The following is an 18,821-nucleotide window of genomic DNA, read 5'->3' as shown; positions in this document are numbered from 1 at the left end:
CGGGGGGGGGGTGCTCTCGGGGGGGGCGCGGGGGTGGGCCGGGCTCCCGGGGAGGGCTGGGGCTGAGCGGGGTGGGGTGGTCCCAGGGTAGGGCTAAGGGTGAGTGACGGGGGGGTCCCAGGGAGGGCTGGGGGCGAGCAGGGGTCCTGGGGAGGACTGGGGGTGAGCGAGGGTCCTGGGGAGGGCTGGGGTGAGCAGAGGAGACCCAGGAGGGCTGGGGTGAGCGGGGTAGGGGTCCCGGGGAGGGCTGGGGTGAGCGGGGAGGTCCCAGGGAGAGGCTAGGGTGAGCCATGGGGGTCTCAGGGGAGTTGCTGAGAGTGGCAGGGGTCCCAGGGAGGAGCTAGGGGAGTAGGGGGGTGCCAGGGGTGAGCAGGAGGGCCCTGCGGGGGGAGGTACTGGGTGGAGCAGTGGGGGTCCCAGCAGAGGAGCTGGGGGAGCCTTGGGGTTCCCAGGGAAAGGGCTGGGAGAGCAGAGGAGTCCCTGGGGAGGTGCTGGAGAGGCCCCCAGGGTCCGAGTCCCTGGGTGTTCCTCCTGGGGCATCTCTTTGAGCTGGGCAGTGGTGCCTGGCTGCTTGGGGGGCCCTGGCCCGCGGGGCCTCAGCTGTCCCCAAGCTGTGCCCTCCTTTCTCATCATGGCCTTCGCCTTTGAGATGACCCCACCTGCATCCCCGCAGAACCACTTCCATTAGCTAAGCTGCCTCGGATGAAACCTAAACTACTCCCCGATGCTGGCAGAGGAATTTCGTTGCAGTCAAAGCCCCTGTGTGAGGCAGCACCCCCAGGCCACCCCCAGGAAGCCTGGTACCCTCTACATCCGGCTCACCCGCCCTCCCTGAGGGCCCTCCCAGCCAAGCCTGAGCCTCAGTTTCCTCATTTCTGGGGCGGCCCCCTCACTCTCAGAAGCCAAGTCCTCATTCACAAGAGACCCCCTGAGCCCCAAAGCCGTGACTCCCAGAGCAACACCACGCAGGAGCTGGGTGCGCCGGGAGCCTGGCCAAGCCCCTGGCCTCTCTCTGATGCTGAAGTGCCAGGTGCCCCTCCTTCTCCTCCCTCCAGAGCTCCAAGGTCCTCGCTAAGAAGGAGCTGCTCTACGTGCCCCTCATCGGCTGGACGTGGTACTTTCTGGAGATCGTGTTCTGCAAGCGGAAGTGGGAGGAGGACCGGGACACAGTCATCGAAGGGCTGAGGCGCCTGTCCGACTACCCTGAGTACATGTGGGTGAGTAAGCGGAGCGGCCTGACACCCTGCGTGCCGGGAGGTGGCCATGCCCACTCCTGACGCGCCACTGCCCCCGTCCCAGGCTGGGAAACCCCAGGAGAGCCTCTGCACACGGGCACTGTTTCCGTGGGGCCAGAGCTCCCCATCCGAGCTGCAGGCGTGGAGGCTTCTCTTGGGCAACCTCCCTGCTGTTCGCCGCAATCCCAGCTCTGACCAGGCCATCCTAAGGGGACCTGGTGGGGGAGGGGCAGGGCAGGGTGCCCCCAGCGAGCCCCGGCTGTGCCTGCCCTGCTCAGTGTGCGTCCCCATCCCTTTTTCTGTCCCTTTTTCCTGGTCTGTATTGGAGAATGGGCTGCCTGTGCTTTTAGCATTTCTGGGTTTTTTGTTTGTTTGTTTGTTTTGGTTTTTTTTTTTTTTTGGTTTTTTGGTTTGTTTTGTTTTAAAATGGAGTCTTGCTCTGTCACCCAGGTTGGAATTCTGTGGCGCAATCTCGGGTCACTGCAACCTCCACCTCCCAGGTTTAAGCGATTCTCCTGTCTCAGCCTCCCAAATAGCTGAGATTACAGGTGCACACCACCACACCTGGCTAATTTTTTTGTATTTTTACTAGAGATGGGGTTTCCCAGTGTTGGCCAGGCTGCTCTCAAACTCCTGACCTCAGGTGATCCACCCACCTCGACCTCCCAAAGTGCTGGGATTATAGGCGTGAGCCACCTTGCCAGCCTGCTGTTAGCATTTCTTTTTTTTTTTTATTTTGAGATGGAGTCTTACTCTGTTGCCCAGACTAGAGTGCAGTGGCATGATCTCAGCTCACCGCAACCTCTGCCTCACAGGTTCCAGCAGTTCTCCTCCCTCAGCCCCCGTGCTGGGATTACAGGCGCACACCACCACGACCAGCTAATTTTTGTATTTTAGGAGAGATGGGGTTTCACCATGTTGGCCAGGCTGGTCTCGAACGCCTGACCTCATGATCCATCTGCCTTGGCCTCCCAAAGTGCTGGGATTATAGGCTTGAGCCACCATGCCTGGCCTGCTGTTAACATTTCTAACTCACGCTGTGGCAAGTGGATGAAACCCTCTCGGTTTTCACACTGATCAGAGGCTGCTGCCCTGACATACCTTCATGTCTCACTTCTTTCTGGAAAGTTCTTTCTGGAGATCTCTCCTGCATGAGTGAACGTGTGTGATTGGAGTGCAGACTCTGGCCCTAGAATAAAAGAACCTTTCAGTCCTAACCCATGCTGCTCACTAAAGCAAGATTTCCACAAATTCAGCCACAACCTTTGCTACCTGTCAGAGAGGCAGGTGTGGCCTGGACATGCGCCTGCCCCAGCTGCTCTGTAGAGTGACCCTCTGTCTCCATGTCGATCCTAGTTTCTCCTGTACTGCGAGGGGACGCGCTTCACAGAGACCAAGCACCGCGTCAGCATGGAGGTGGCGGCTGCTAAGGGGCTTCCCGTCCTCAAGTACCACCTGCTGCCGCGGACCAAGGGCTTCACCACCGCGGTCAAGTGCCTCCGGGGGACAGGTAGGCCCCCAGACTGCCCAAGCCAGGGCCACTGCTGTGCTCACAGAAAATAGTGATTTCTTAAAAAAATAAAAATAAAAAAAAGAATAGTGCATTCCATGTGAAACACAGGAGAGCGAAAGTGAGAAAGGAATCAAGTGAGGGGGTTGGTGCCACAAGGTTCCTGCGTCAGGTTTTGAGGTGATAAAATGCTGATTCATGAGAAACAATTAAAATAATAAAAAATACATAATGTTAAACCTTATGAAGGGGAAATAATCATTATTATATCCTATTAATCCAAAAGGAGTCGAAATAGAAGAAAGGGACAAAGAACAGAAAACAGCCAGACAGCAGGGGTCAGACAGCAGAGGCCAGACAGCAGGGGCCAGACATCAGAGGCCAGACAGCAGGGGCCAGACATCAGAGGCCAGACAGCAGGGTCCAGACAGCAGGGGTCAGACAGCAGGGGTCAGACAGCAGGGGCCAGACAGCAGGGGTCAGACAGCAGAGGCCAGACAACAAGGTCCAGACAGCAGAGGCCAGACAGCAAGGTCCAGACAGCAGAGGCCAGATAGCAAGGTCCAGACAGCAGAGGCCAGATAGCAGAGGCTAGAAAGCAGGGTCCAGACAGCTGGGGCCAGACAGCAAGGTCCCGCTCACAGCGTCGGTACCCATGGCAGACAGCAGGGTCCCGCTCACAGCGTCAGTACCCATGGCAGACAGCAGGGTCCCGCTCACAGCGTCAGTACCTGTGGGAAACGTCAGCCACTAAGTGCCCTCCCCAGCAGAGGAGAACGAGGCAAAAAGAGGGGGAAAGAAAACTCGGAGAAGGGGTCCCGGTGTGTTCTCCCCAGGACGGGGCCAGGCCCCTCGCATGTTCTCTCCAGGATAGGCTGGGTCCCAGGTGGAACCTGCATTTCCCTCTGGCAGTGACCATGCAGCCGCCTGGGTTGGGTCACCCACCCTCCCGTCTCCTCCCACAGTCGCAGCTGTCTATGACGTAACCCTGAACTTCAGAGGAAACAAGAACCCGTCTCTGCTGGGGATCCTCTACGGGAAGAAGTACGAGGCGGACATGTGCGTGAGGTGAGGCCGAACCCTGTGACTCTTGGGCCACCCCCCATACCTTCCTGAGTTTGCACTGGGCAGAGGCCGGGAGGGCGGCTGGATCCAGGCCCCATGTCCCACAGTCCCACGGGGTGGAACTCACACAGAAGGCCCGTCTGCAGCCCTGCCCCACTAAACAGACACAGGAGAGGCCCTGCAGGACTCGTCTGGGGCTCGGGATGCAGGCCACAGAGAGGACACAGAGACACGGGGGATGCGTGGGGAGACTCACTGTTGCCCATGGTGTATTTCGTGCCTTTGGGGACATCGTTGACCTGGCATTGGGGGCCACCTCCATCCTCTCCTTCTGCCTTCTTGGGAAGCCCCCTGCAGTTCCCTCTGTAAGATGCTCTGTCCCTTCCCAGGCCTGATCTCAAACCCCACTGGGCTCCATAAGTCTCCTGGGGCCCGCAGTCACACGACCTGGGGGGCGTATGGTGCTGACTTCTCACCCAGGGGTGAAACCCAGGCGGGTCTCTTGGTGGGTAGGATGGGACTCCCTGCAGAGCCTCTGGCCTGAAGCAGCACTGGTGATGGGAGTGGCTTTCTGCTGGCCCTGGCGATGGCAGCCCCAGCACACGAGGGACCATAGTGTCTGAAGGAGACAGTGGTGAAGGGAGAGGAAGAACCTGTTTGAATTTTTTTTTTTTTTTGGAGACGGAGTTTCACCCTGTCACCCAGGCTGGAGTGCGGTGGCTCAATCTTGACTCACTGCAACCTCCGCCTCCCCAGTTCAAGCGATTCTCCTGCCTCAGCCTCCTGAGTAGCTGGGATTACAGGTGCCCGCCACCACGCCCGGCTAATTTCATATTTTTTTAGTAGAGACGGGGTTTTACCATATTGTCCAGGCTGGACTCGAACTCCTGACCTCAGGTGATCTGCCCACCTCGGCCTCCCAAAGTGCTGGGATTATAGGCGTGAGCCACCGTGTTGGGCCAAAGAGCCTTTTTTAAACCCCATCTTGAGAGTTGGGGCTTCCGTGCTATGGGCGCCAGTCCTGTCCCAGTGAAATAAGACGGGAGTGGTGTGTCCAGACCCCAGGAGGAGCCTGGGGCTTGCTCTGCAGGGTACTAGCAGCTTTCCTCAGGGCAGCGTCTTTCGCCACAGTCAGGGCTGTGGGTGCCGCCACTGAGCCATTGCTGCCCTTGGACTCTCCAAGCTTCTCTGGCTTACATAGAGGAGAAAATCCACCCAGAAATCCTATTGACTTAAAGCACAGGTTGAGGTTGTGACCTTAATTCCAGCATAAATCATTTCAGGCAGACTTTTGAGGCACGAAGAAACAGCGCTGGATGGCCCTTGTTGAGCTTGTCAGTCTCTGGTTTCATTCAAGTGTGTGCAGAAAGGCAAGGCCCTCCTTGCACTGTAAAGCTGCACAGAGTTGTCACTATATGCGTTTCCATATTTGCAGTCCAACCACAACCTACTGGGTGTGTGTCCTGGTCAGCCTAGCCTGCCCGTGGTGGCTACAGGCCCTCTACATTCTAATTGCGAGAACCTGAGCACGTACAAATTAAACAAAGCAAAACACACCACCAGCCAGTTCTTCTGGCCACACTCTAGGAGGTTTCCAGGAAGGGTTTGTGAACATAAACACAAGCCAGGTAACACTCCCTTCTGAAGTTCAAGGACTGGCTGATTAGAGGCGGAGGCGCTGTTCTCCTGACCCGGGGTGAGTGGGACCACGAGCGGAGAGTTCCCTCCCTTATGTGCCTAAAACTCCTGGGAGGGAGCTCTGAACCACTGTGGACCGTGGAGACTGCGGTGACTGACTGGGGCCCTGGATGGTCCAGATGGCAGGCTGGGACAGGACATGAGGTGGGATGATAGCAGCCGGTGCCCTTGTGCCGGATCCTGGCCACAGCTGGCCTCAGTCGTCTTCACGAGAGGAGCCCTTGAGGCACATCTCGCTCTCATCCTTGGGTGGTTAGTGGTGGTCCAAGGCTAGGCAGTCAGAGTAGCTGCCCAAGGTCAGCCCTGGCCGTGGAGGAGCCGGGCCGCCTGCCAAGCCACACAGCGCCTCCACCTTGGGTGCCACGCAGCTCCCCACGGAGAGATTCCTCATCCGCCATCCTCCCTGCCGCTGCCTTTATTTTGCCCAATCATATTTTAATACATACTCGCTTTGAACTTCTAAGTCTTCAGCTATTCAGGTCACTGACCGGTTCACTGTTGGAGGAGCAGCAGTGTCCCCGCGTGCCCCTGTGGCCATGCCATCATAGCGCCAGGCTCTGCACCGCATGGGGCTGGTCCTCCTTCCTCCTGCATGGGTGGTGATGCCCGGGGCCACAGGGAAGCAGGGCCAGTGTATGCAGGATGGCTGCAGGGCTCTTCTCTCCCCAGGGCTGGCCTCTGGGCTGAGGGCCTTCAAGGGGCTTGAGTCAGCTCCAGGAGGCAGATGCTCAGGGTGACACCCTGGGGTGCAGAAAAAAGTAGAATTTTTATTTATCTTTACTTTTTATCTTATTTTTAATTCTTATGTTTATATATTTCATAATGTATATAACAGAGATACAGTAAAACCCGTATGTGGGGTATGTGTGTGTGTGTTCTTGTGGGATGTGTATGTGTGGTGTGTATTATGTATGTGGTATATGTGATGTGCACATGGTGTGTTATGTGTGCATGTGTGGTGTATGTGTGTGCATTATGTGTAAATTATGTGTGTTGTGTGTGTTGTGTATGGGTGTGGTACGTGCAGTGTAGTGTGTATATAATATATACGTGTGTATAAATTATATGTGTGTAGTATGTGTGTAAAAATTTGTGTATTCATGTGGGGTGTATGTGGGAGTGTGTATAGCATGGTGTGTGTATAAATTACATATGTGTATGGCATGTGTGATGTGTGTGTAGTGTGCATAAAATGTGTGTGTGGTGTGTGGGGTATGGTGTGTGTAAATTATGTGTGTGTGGTGTGTGTGTTGAACTATGTAGTATGTGTGTATAAATTATAAATGCATGTGTGTGCAAAATGTGTGGATTTGGTGGGTATGTGTGGTATAATGTGTAATGTGTGTGTATAAATTATATGTGTGTTGTGTGTGTATATAAATGTATGTAAAGGTGGTGTGTGGTGTGTGGTATGTGTATATGAATCATATGTGGGGGTGGTGTGTATAAATTATAAATGTGCATGTGTGTGTGTGGTGTGTGCAGTGTGTGTATATGAATCATATGTGGGGGGTGGTGTGTGTGGTGTGGTGTGTATAAATTAGGTGTGTTTGATGTGTGTGGTGTGGTGTGTATGACGTGGGGCTGTGTGTGTCAGGAACCAGTCAGCCAGCGTAGGCCTCTGGGCAGGCCCCTCCCCTCACTGTAGGCAGAGGAGCCTCTGCGCCTCGGTTGTTCCTGAAATGGTGTCTGTGGCAAATCCTCCCCACGCCAGTTGAACCTGGGGCCGACGTTAAGCTGTTTTGGTTCACCAGGACGTAATGTTGTCTTCACGGCCATCTGCTCACCAGCGTGCGGCCGAGCCTTGTGAACCCTGCATATGTGCTGGTGTGTGCTGTATGCTGTTGTATACTGGCGTTTGCTGATGCGTGTGGTGTGGGCTCGCATGTAGTGTGTGGGGTATGTGCTGGCATGTGCCGGTGTGTGCACCGGTATGTAGTGTGTGCTGGCAGGTGGTGTGTGTTGAGGGGTGGTGTGTGGCATGTGCTTGCATGTAGCATGTAGGGTATGTGCTGGCATGTGCCGGTGTGTGCACTGGTGTGTAGTGTGTCCTGGCAGGTGGTGTGTGTTGAGGGGTGGTGTGTGGTGTGTGCTCGCGTGTGGCATGTGGGGTATGTGCTGGTATGTGCCGGTGTGTGCACCGGTGTGTAGTGTGTCCTGGCAGGTGGTGTGTGTTGAGGGGTGGTGTGTGGCGTGTGCTTGCGTGTGGGGTATGTCCTGGCAGGTGATGTGTGTTGAGGGGTGGTGTGTGGTGGGTGCTCGCGTGTGGCATGTGGGGTATGTGCTGGTATGTGCCGGTGTGTGCACCGGTGTGTAGTGTGTCCTGGCAGGTGATGTGTGTTGAGGGGTGGTGTGTGGCGTGTGCTCGCGTGTGGCGTGTGGGGTATGTGCTGGCATGTGCCGGTGTGTGCACCGGTGTGTAGTGTGTGCTGGCAGGTGGTGTGTGTTGAGGGGTGGTGTGTGGCGTGTGCTGGCGTGTGGCGTGTGGGGTATGTGCTGGCATGTGCCGGCATGTGCACCGGTGTGTAGTGTGTGCTGGCAGGTGGTGTGTGTTGAGGGGTGGTGTGTGGCGTGTGCTGGCGTGTGGCGTGTGGGGTATGTGCTGGCATGTGCCGGCGTGTGCACCGGTGTGTAGTGTGTGCTGGCAGGTGGTGTGTGTTGAGGGGTGGTGTGTGGTGGGTGCTGGTGTGTGGCGTGTGCTGGCGTGTGCTTGTGTTGTAACGAGACTCAGCTTTCACTTCTGATGGGCTGAGGATCCATAGGTGGAATCCCCATACACCGAAGCTTCGGGTTCCTCGGTTTCTAGACTGAAGTGTGAGGCGCGTGACCTTGGAGCGTGGAGACCTGCCCGGCTGTGGAACCCTCGCGGGTGGGCCCCGCAGCTGGAGCCACGTCTTTCCCGCTCTGAGGTGCGCCGTCGCCCCCTCCTGGGCGCTGGGAGGCACTGCGGTTGCCTGTGGACGGCAGGTTCCTTCCTGTTTGTCTTTTTATTTTATTTATTTTATTTTATTTATTTATGTTTTTGGCTTACAACGCAGCGATTTGCTTCTCCCTCATAAAGGTCCACGATAAGCCCAGACAGTGCTCAGGGCAGCCCAGTTGTCCCCGCGTGATGGCGTCGGGCTGTCCTTCCTTAGCAAGGTGACTCCGGCAGCCGCAGCAGGGAAGAGGCAGCATCGGGCACCCGCTGAGATGCTCCCTTACGGAAGCGACTTGTGGGAGGCAGGGATATGTGTTTTTCTTTTCCTTTTTTTTTTTTTAAGAGAAAACCACATTTTATTTTGTTAATGTTAAAGTTATTTTCAATACAATTTTATATAAAAAATGATTTTTTTTTTTTTTTTTTTTAAGATGGAGCCTTGCTCTGTCACCCAGGGTGGAGTGCAGTGGTACAATTTCGTCTACTGCAACCTCCGCCTCCTGGTCCAAGCAATTCTCCTGCCTCAGCTGCTCAAGGAGCTGGGATTACAGGCGCATTCCACCTCGTCTGACTACTTTTTGTAGTCTTAGTAGAGATGGGGTTTCACCATGTTGGTCAGGCTGGTCTCGAATTCCTGACCTTGTTATCTGCCTGCCTTGGCCTCCCAAAGTGCTGGGATTACAGGAGTGAGCCACCGCGCACGGCCGAAAATGAATTTAATTTTAATCAGTTTGACTATAAGGCAAGATTTTCTGAATATCTTATAACTTTCAGAATTGTTTTGAATGAAAGAGTACATTCATGTTCTAAGAAAACTCGACTCTTCAGATACATGAGCCACATTATGTTCTCATATCAGTGTGTTTTAAATTTTATTGCTTAATTCATATAAACAGCCTGTTTATATAAATCAATAGCCTGAATAGCCTGTTTTGAATAGTAGCCAACTTGTTCGGATGTGTGTTTTTCTTAACTGCCCAGAGGGAAGGGAGAACTGGGCACCAGTGAAAACAGGTCACGCCTACCTAAAGTCTTGCTGTGTGGCTCAGTGACGGGTGCCGTGGACGTGGCAGCCCCTAAGTCCCGGCTCCCGTACATACAGTATCGCTGTTTCCTTAGAATCACTGCTGTAGGCCGGGCGTGGTGGCTCACGCCTGTAATCCCAGCACTTTGGGAGGCCGAGACGGGCGGATCACGAGGTCAGGAGATCAAGACCATCCTGGCTAACACGGTGAAACCCTGTCTCTACTAAAAAAGTACAAAAAACTAGCCGGGTGAGGTGGCGGGCGCCTGTAGTCCCAGCTACTCGGGAGGCTGAGGCAGGAGAATGGCGTGAACCCGGGAGGCGGAGCTTGCAGTGAGCTGAGATCCGGCCACTGCACTCCAGCCTGGGCGACGGAGCGAGACTCCGTCTCAAAAAAAAAAAAAAAAAAAAAAAAAAGAAACAATCACTGCTGTAATCCTAGCTGGCGAACTTGGTGTTCTTATTCAATTTTAAAAGATTTTAATATATCATATGTGAGTGGCTTACCCCATCTACTTACTCAAATTCCAACTGACTTTCAAAATAAGAGCTGTGACATGTTACTTATTTAAAATTTTCCAATTAGATTTATCAGGTAGTGACCCTGCTTATCTTACCAAGTAGACATGTCAACTTGTGGGCTGCTAATCCACTTGGTAGATTAGGTATGTAAATAAATTAGTGTCCAAACTGAAATCAGCTATTTCTTAATTGAGATTAAAATGTCTACATTTTTAATACTTTTCATATTTGAAGCAAGTGGATTTCGTTTGTGAAATAATCTTCTTTGCCTTATGAAAGACACTCTCAGTCATGACTGACTCCAAAGACTGAACATACCACGAAAGACCAGAACTCTCAGAAGCTCACACATGACTGCCCTTCTCATGGGACCAGAGGCGTGGCCTGCCCGGTTAAATCACTCACAGGCACCCTGGGGTTATGCTGCCGCCATCCCTGCACAGAAGGCCACCTTGTGGCCTCTCGCCGCCATGCCAGGCTGACTGTGTACTCAGGGCGAATGCTTGAAGAGAGGCTCATTTGATGTTTGTTTTTAGAAATTGAGAATGAGAGGGTGGGCGCGGTGGCTCACGCTTGTAATCCCAACACTTTGGAAGGCCGAGGCGGGCGGATCACGAGGTCAAGAGATCGAGACCACCCTGGTCAACATGGTGAAACCCCATCTCTACTAAAAATATACAAAAAGTAGCCGGGCGAGGTGGCGGGCGCCTGTAGTCCCAGCTACTCGGGAGGCTGAGGCAGGAGAATGGCGTAAACCCGGGAGGTGGAGCTTGCAGTGAGCTGAGATCCAGCCACTGCACTCCAGCCTGGGCGGCAGAGCAAGACTTCATTAAAAAAAAAAAATCGTGGGATGTGATAGAACGAGTGGGGCCCACAGGCCACCCTGGCGCATGCCATGTCCCCCGTGCCCTCTTTCTAGTGTGAACTCGTGATGATTCACCCTATCTTGAACCTTCTTCATAAAACAGGAGATTTCCTCTGGAAGAGATCCCGCTGGATGAAAAGGAGGCAGCTCAGTGGCTTCATAAACTGTACCAGGAGAAGGTAAGCAGGCTGTGCTCTCGCTCAGGGTCCTGGTCTCCTGAAGAGGCTGTGGAAGGGGCGCTGGCGAGCAGGCAGGTGACACGTGGGAACTCCTTGGGAGACAGGAGTGCACCCAGGTCCCAAATACTCCTGATCCTTCTTTGATTTCTTCTTCTTCTTTCTGGTTTTTTTTTCTTTTTTCTGAGACAGGGTCTCACTTTGTCACCCAGGCTGGAGTGCAGTGGTGCGATCCTGGCTCACTGCTGCCTTGACCTCCTGGGCTCAAGCGATTCTCCTGCCTCAGCCTCCTGGGTAGCTGGAGCTACAGGTGCGAGCCACCATGTTCAGCTAATGATTCAAACAATTTCTTTTTGTAGAAATGAGGTCCCACTATGTTTCCAGGTTGGTACTGAACTCTTGGGCTCAAGCAATCTTTCCGCCTCAGCCTCCCAAAGTACTGGGATTACAGGCAGGAGCCACCACACCTGGGCCCTTTTTCTTAATGTTTGAGAAGTTAACAAACTACAGACAAGTATGAAGGGTAACATGATGCCTGTATAACTAGGGCTGGTAAGATTTGGTCACATTTGTTTCATTTTCTTATATAAAAGAAATTACAGGTATGTAACCAACATAGATGGTCACTAGACTCCTTGTGCAATAGAAACAAATTAGGGATGTTAGAAGATTATTTTGAAAACCACACTCAGTCCTTCTTTCTTTCCCCCACGGCTTGCTCAGCCCAACTTTCCCTTTGTTTTATACACACAAATGCGTGGGGCATTCGCTTTCCACTGTTGGCCCTGTGGGAGAGGAGATAACCAGGAAATCCTCCCAGGATGTAAAAAATATTGTAAATGCATTGATGGGCTCTCAAAGTAAGGGAAATCGACCGGGCACTATAGCTCACGCCTGTAATCACAGCACTTTGGGAGGCCGAGGCAGGCAGATCACCTGAGGTCAGGAGTTCAAGACCAGTCTGACCAACATGGTGAAACCCCGTCTCCACTAAAAACACCAAATTAGCCAGGCGTGGAGGCGCGTGCCTCTAATCCCAGTTACTTGAGAGGCTGAGGCAGGAGAATCGCTTGAACCCGGGAGGCGGAGGTCGCAGGAGCCAGGATCGTCCCATTGCACTCCAGCCTAGTCAACAGAGTGAGACTCTGTCCCCCCCCAAAAAAAGGAAAAAGAAAATAAGGGAAATCTCCTGGGACTGAAAAGGGATGTGGGGCTGAAACAGGACCCTGGGCCTGGGGGCCAGCAGCGCCATGTCTGGCTGGTGCTTTCTGCCTGCCCCATCCTCTGAAGTCTCGAGCTGTGATGCCTACATGGAAACAGAAGATAAAGATTTCCCCTCATTCAAGGCAGGACGTTAGAACCGAAAACCCCACATGATGCTGGGACACTCTGAGAATCGGGCCCTCAGAAAGGTTCAACTGAAGAGGAAAATTACCTCCCAGCACAGAGAAATGGCCTTGAAACTTGCCTTTCTCCTGTTGGGCTCAAGAAAGTCTGCCCTGGGAATTCATAATTACAGGCCTGCCCTCCAACAGGCTTGAGGTTTGAATTTATACAAACAGCATAGTTCAGGAAGCACACAGCCAGAAGGTGTGTGCCGGGATACTCGGAGACATTCCAGAGGCAGGGAGCTGGGTGCTCAGGGGTGGCCAGGACACGATGACACCTGCCTCCGCACAGACACAGTGTGTGGCTGCCAGGGGGCACCCCAATCCCAGTTTCCAGCAGGAAGCTGAGAATCGTGAAGAGATCAGCTAGTAAAAATAAAATCTCTTGAAGCCAGTGAGCTCAGTGTCAACAGTCTCCAACCGCCTTTAAAAGAGAGAGGGTCGGCCAGGTACGGTGGCTCACACCTGTAATCCCAGCACTTTGGGAGGCCGAAGTGGGTGGATCACGAGGTCAGGAGTTCGAGACAAGCCTGGCCAACCTGGTGAAACCCTGTCTCCACTAAAAATACAAAAATTAGCCGGGCGTGTTGGTACACACCTGTAATCCCAGCTACTCAGGAGGCTGAGGTGGGAGAATCACTTGAACCTGGGAGGCAGAGGTTGCAGTGAGCTGAGATCACACCACTACACTCCAGCCTGGCAACAGAGTGAAGCTCCGTCTCAAAAAAAAAAGAGAGGGTTGATGGTCCCCTTCACTACTTCCCAGTCATCCTAGAGTCCCACAGGCTGCCCCGCCCATGGGCAGTGGCTGCAGAGTGTCTGCTCTGTCAGGCATGGTGATTTCCACCAGGGCTAGAACCTCCTGCAGGTGGCCCTGGCCGGGCTCCTCTCTCCTCCCAGCTCTTCATTAGCCTCCTTTTCCAGGCCAGGAAACCGAGTTACGGGAGGTTAAGGAACTTTTCGTGGGCCGTGCAGCTGAGATTGCGGGATGCGGGGATTTGCGTCCAGGCCGCAGGACACACAGGCCACACCTGCCATCCCCACGGACTCTGCCTCGCGCGAGGTGTGGGATGTGGTGGGTGGCCTGGGCTGTGCCGGGCAGGCAGACTCTGGTATTCACAACGTTGCTTTCTTGACCAAATATTCTGGGCAACTTCCTCAATCAAAGGGTTGATACGCTTGTGAGCTCTTGACGCACGCTATCAGAGATTCTCCAAAAACGTAAAGCCAGCTTCGCCTCCCACCTGCAGTTTCTGTGATTTGTCCTCTTAAGTGATGTGGCGCTTTTTTTAGGTTGAGTCATTTTTCATTGCCAACAATTTTCTCCTGCAGTGAAATAATAGCTTGTAAAAAAGCCTCACGCTTCCTTTCTCTGTTGACTCTTCCAGGACGCGCTCCAGGAGATGTATAATCAGAAGGGTATGTTTCCAGGGGAGCAGTTTAAGCCTGCTCGGAGGCCGTGGACCCTCCTGAACTTCCTGTCCTGGGCCACCATTCTCCTGTCTCCCCTCTTCAGTTTTGTCTTGGGCGTCTTTGCCAGCGGATCACCTCTCCTGATCCTGACGTTCTTGGGGTTTGTGGGAGCAGGTAATGGACACTGTCGCTAACGGCTCACACTCTGACGGGCCTCACAGTATTGGCCACAGGGTCCGGGACCCAGTGACTCATCACAGTGGCCATGGGAGGCGGGGGCCTGGCTGTTATGGACCCTGGAGCCAGGATCCCCACGGCCTGCAGGCCTCAGAGCCTGGATTCTTGCGAGCTGAGGGTCGCCTCAGAGAGCCGAACGGCTGCCACCCTAGCGCCATCCCCACTGCAGCCCCACTGGCCGGTGCCCTTGAGGATGCTGACGAGAGGGACCCCAGTCCCCCTGTCTGCTTTTGGGCTCTTAGGGGGTCAGGCTGGGATGGCCATTCAGGAGCTTTAAGCAGGACATCATCATTCAGCTCCTCCCTGTTGACCCCAGCGACTTCCCCACTGTGTGCCCACCCCAAGCACGATGCTGAGCCCACCACAACTTGTCAGCTAGCCTGGGGCCGAACACACACCCAGCCTGTCTCTGTAGTGAACTCGGGAGCCCACCCACTCCCCGTAATCGAGGGGTCTCCGTCCACGGAGACGCAGTCTGTGTGCATCGCCCTGTGAGCTGACTCCCCGGGCCCGGCCCCTGGGTCAGCTCCTCCCCTGCTCCCACCTTTCCCCTGCCAGGGGCCTTGGGGGAAGGGATCCCCAGAGCAGTGACTGCCATCAGCCTCTCCCATTGGACTGCATGATGACTTGAGGTCACCCACAGAGGACAGGATGTGACCTGGTTACATCTGAGGGTCCTGCTTGTCCACTTCTGCCACCTGTTGGGTTTGCAAGGCTGAGCTGTTAGAGTGCTCTGAAGCCCTTCTACTCCCACCAGCCAAAGACCCAGAGGGGCAGGCAAGGGGAGGTCCACGTGTCCACCTGCCTCGGACCCAGCGGGTCAGAAGATGTGCCCCCACCCCTGCCTGAGCAGGCCATGGCCTGAGGGCTCTTTCCCCGCAGGCCACACCGACTCTCTGACAGCAGACGCCACTGGGTGTGGGGCAGAGGGAGAGGGTCTGGGGCAGAGGAAGGAAGCCCCCGTAACACGTTTTACAGCAAAAAGGCAAAGTCATCCGACTCACCTCTTCTCTCTCTCTCCTGTCTCGAAAGCTTCCTTTGGAGTTCGCAGACTGATAGGAGTAACTGAGATAGAAAAAGGCTCCAGCTACGGAAACCAAGAGTTTAAGAAAAAGGAATAATTAATGGCTGTGACTGAACACATGTGGCCTGACGGTGGTATCCAGTTAACTCAATTAAAACCAGAGCAACACACAGAGTGGAGGAAAAGACAATTAGAAACTATTTTTCTTATTAACTGGTGACTAATATTAACAAAACTTGAGCCAAGAGTAAAGAATTCAGAAGGCCTGCCAGATGAAGTCTTCAGCCTCCCACAGCGCAGGGTCCCAGCATCTCCGAGTGCACCCGTGGGAGGTGGATCCGGGCGGAGAGGCCTCCCGCGGACGCCACCTCTCCAGAACTCCGCTTCCATGAGGGAGCCTTTGGCTGCTTTCTCTCCTTAAACGTAGATCAAATTTTTTGTTTTTTAATCAGTTATTTTGGGAACTTAACCTGGCCCTTCACCTCTTCTGCACCTCCCGCCCCTCCAGAAACTGTCTCATAATGAATTTCTGCTGTCCTTCTGGGAGTGGACGGCCGGGTCCCGTTCCCTGGGGAGCTCGCCTGGCTCAGCACCTTGGCTCCCAGTGGGGGCCCTGTGGAGAGCGCCCGTAGCGATAAGCACACCGGCACGAACATCAGGTCGATTCCTCGAAGTCGGAGCCCTCACTCTGCCCTGTCCTGGGGCTGGCTGAGGGCGAACGCCCCACCTTCCTTTCCAGAGCCCTGTCTGCCCTAGCTCCTATTTGACCCTGTGTGTAAATACGTACATCTGTTTTTAAAGTGGATGGACCCCGAGAACTCCGTGAAATGCAGAGTTCTCCATGCACCTAAAGCTCCTCTGTCCCTCTCATGGCTGTCAGACCCTGGTCCCTCCACACTGGGTGCTGGGGAGGGAGGACCCTCGGGGCTACCACGCGCCCCCCCATCCCACAGATCAGGAGCCAAGGAGGGAGGACAGGGCAGCCTGTGGGACTCTAGGATGCTTCGGAAGAAGCGAGGGCACCGTCAACCCTCTGTTTTTTAAAGGTAGTTGGAGACTGTTAACGCTGAGCTCATTGGCTTCTAGAGATTTTATTTTTACTGGTTGATCTCCTGGTGGTTTTTAACTTCCTGCTGGAAACTAGAGGTGGGGCCCCCACCCCCCAGCCTCGCACTGTGTCCTTGGGGAGGACCTGCCCCCATCCTGGCTGGCATCACTGTGGCCCGGCCACCCCTGAGCGCCCAGCTCCCTGCCTCCTGGACGTCTCTGAGAGTCCAGGCAGAGCAGAGGGCAGCGCTCGGCTGGACGTGCTGGCTCCCTCGGCCTCGCAGCGAGCCCCTGGCCCACGCCGAGCGAGGGATGCTTCTACAGCATGTCCACTCCCCCGGCGTGGCCGGGTGGAGCCCCTGGGGCAGTGGCAGTGGTAGAAAGCTCAGCTCGGTCACGGTACCACCAGCCCACCTGCATCTGGCTTTCAGCTTGCTTGTTCTAAGTCACACCCCCTCATCTTTTTAGCAAGGGAAGAAACAAAAATGGATGTTATCTCTGACATGTGGTAACCAGCATTCTGAACAGCGGTAGGTTGAGTTTTCTAGGGGAAAACAAATGGGGAAAAGAGGCATGAAGAAAAGTAAACCGAGAACGTAGTTAGGCATCAGGCCTAAGTGTCCTGGGGAGATGGGATGGGGAAGGCAGCGTTCTGCATGACAGAGGCACTGCCGGGCCCCGGGTCTGTGGGGGCTGTGCTCTCGGGGCATGTGCAGGATGCCAGCTGCGCACACCTGCTCAGAGCACGGCTCCTCACGGGGGTGAAGGGGCAGACCAAGGAAACCAGACGAGACCAAGGAAACCAGACGAGACACGCTTGCAGACACTGTCGCTTTGGAAATGTGCTTCCCTACCTCTGAAATCTCATCCCTCCACCTGCCCACTCAGGCAGCTGTGCTGTGAGCAGGGCGTGCACTCCCCTGGCTGAGCACCCCGGAGATTCTCCTGCACCTTCCTCATGCTGCACACTGCTCATCCATCTCCGTGTGTGTTTAGATCACGCCATCCACTGACTCACTAACACCCGCAGAATCTTAAAGGAGAAAAGCTGAGGGGCACGACCATGCGCATATGTGACCTGGAAAATGCAAATTTAGATCTTTTATGACTTAATTAATAGTTACTGTTTCCCATAGAAGTTCCCTCCCTTTGAAAGTAATATATAATGTATAAATTCTGCACTGAGTCATGGCGGAGCTGGGCAGCCCCTAGGTTAGAGTGGAGATGGAGGCCCAGGCCCAGGGGTCACACCTCATCTGGTTTCCTTCCCATCTCACGGCTTAGCTTGTGCTTCTCAACACCAAGCCTTTAAGAGCAATAAAAACTACACCATGAATGTTTGGGGTTTTTTTTTTTTTTTTTTTTTTGGAAGAGGGTGGATTTTGCTTTTCATCCACTTCAGAAGGAAAAGGGGAGGAGAGCTCCTTTCCATTTTAAATTAAATTCATAAATCCCAGAGTAGTCTTTTTTTTTCTTTTTCCTTTACACTGTACTTCTGAGCTGAATTCAGTTAATGTTATGTCCAAATTCAGGCTGAGTGTTAAGGCTGAAGCAACTCGGTAGCCCACAGTCTGTGCTGGCCGCTGTCGGGGTGAGGCAGATGCTGGGCCTGGCATCACTGATGCCCTCCGCACCTGGTCCTCTAGCCAGGCTGAGGACAGGAAGGGCGTTGCTGGCCTGTAGCTCCTGTTGCCCACCCGGAGCCAGGCTCCCCACTGGAGGCTTCCAGCCGAGAGGACCAAGGCCCACCCTTGGGCGTCTGGCAGGCCAAGCTCCCAGCCCGGGCTGTGGTCTCCTGGGGACGCCGCTGGCCTGACTCTCATCTTAGGTCCAGGTGTCAGGGGGTCTCCTGCCCATCTTCCCAAGGATGCCATTGCTGTCTTCATCATCTTCCCCCGTGTGAGACACTGGTTGTCCGGTACGCGGTGACAGTGTACCAGATGCACACCCTATGTGAGGTGCTTTCAGGTCCCTGTCCTCAGGAAGCGCAGAGTCCGGTGGAAGAGATGAGGGCTCAACAAATCACTAAATACACAAAACAACAATGTAAGCAGCACTTTCTTTTTAAAAAAAAAAAAAACAAAAAACAGGTCCTTTCGATCAATTTTGAGTCTCTCTGCCTCGTCTGTCCCCTGACTCCCTTTCGTGCACCACGGCATGAGAATCTTTCCTCACGCTGTTAAGGTATTGCTGAGCATTGACACTGACCTCAAGGAAAAGCAGTGGTTGGACCCAGCCGTGTGTGGTACTCATGTGCGATTCAGTAGCTGTTGCCGGGCTGTCCATGCCTGTTGTGGCTACCAATTGGGGTCCGATTGGGGGTGAAGAATAAGTAACTTTCTGCATGCTTTGTCTCTATCTGAGACACTTATACAACAAGCCGAGTATAATCTCTCCAGCCCTGCAGATTTTCACCTGACTTGTTAACCCCCCCGCGTAGACTCCCGCTGCAGGCCTCTGGCCTGAGGCTCACTGCATGTAGCCCCGGCGTACAGCACTAGTGCCCCACAGCGCTGTGCTTCTAACCCCTTCTGCGCTGCACCTAGGCTCAGGGTTCAAACGGCCAGCCCGAAACGCCTACCTGCCTTCTTTCTGGAAACAGCATGTCCCCGGCCGTGTGCCTGCCCCTTTCTCTACTGAACTAGTCCCCAAACCAAAGGCAAGCCCTCTCCGGCCCGGGAGGCGGGGGTGGGGGGG

General features: G+C 54.3%; 1 protein-coding gene and 1 pseudogene across 7 annotated transcripts in view; both read left to right on the top strand.

The window, feature by feature from the left end:
• The window catches only part of AGPAT3 (1-acylglycerol-3-phosphate O-acyltransferase 3), a 124,893-nt gene extending 107,313 nt beyond the window's left edge, over nucleotides 1-17,580 (top strand). For all 6 annotated transcript variants that reach the window (XM_017888729.1, XM_017888734.1, XM_017888732.1 and 3 more), the window contains 6 exons: nucleotides 1,056-1,217; nucleotides 2,592-2,745; nucleotides 3,711-3,813; nucleotides 10,943-11,018; nucleotides 13,792-13,990; nucleotides 15,086-17,580. In XM_017888729.1, the coding sequence (XP_017744218.1) occupies nucleotides 1,056-1,217; nucleotides 2,592-2,745; nucleotides 3,711-3,813; nucleotides 10,943-11,018; nucleotides 13,792-13,990; nucleotides 15,086-15,174 (783 nt within the window). In that variant the 3' untranslated portion in view covers nucleotides 15,175-17,580. The remainder of the gene's footprint in view (nucleotides 1-1,055; nucleotides 1,218-2,591; nucleotides 2,746-3,710; nucleotides 3,814-10,942; nucleotides 11,019-13,791; nucleotides 13,991-15,085) is intronic.
• Nucleotides 16,437-18,821, top strand: part of LOC108539770 (uncharacterized) — a 17,555-nt pseudogene continuing 15,170 nt past the window's right edge. The window contains exons 1-2 of the transcript XR_001888474.1: nucleotides 16,437-16,523; nucleotides 18,607-18,812. The product of XR_001888474.1 is annotated as an uncharacterized LOC108539770 (transcript). The remainder of the gene's footprint in view (nucleotides 16,524-18,606; nucleotides 18,813-18,821) is intronic.

This window comes from Rhinopithecus bieti, unplaced genomic scaffold, assembly GCF_001698545.2.
Source record: "Rhinopithecus bieti isolate Rb0 unplaced genomic scaffold, ASM169854v2 scaffold_18153, whole genome shotgun sequence".
In the NCBI taxonomy this organism is placed as follows: Eukaryota; Metazoa; Chordata; class Mammalia; order Primates; family Cercopithecidae; genus Rhinopithecus; species Rhinopithecus bieti.
The sequence above is the reverse complement of the archived record's forward strand: the minus strand, read 5'-3'. Positions and strand labels throughout refer to the sequence as shown.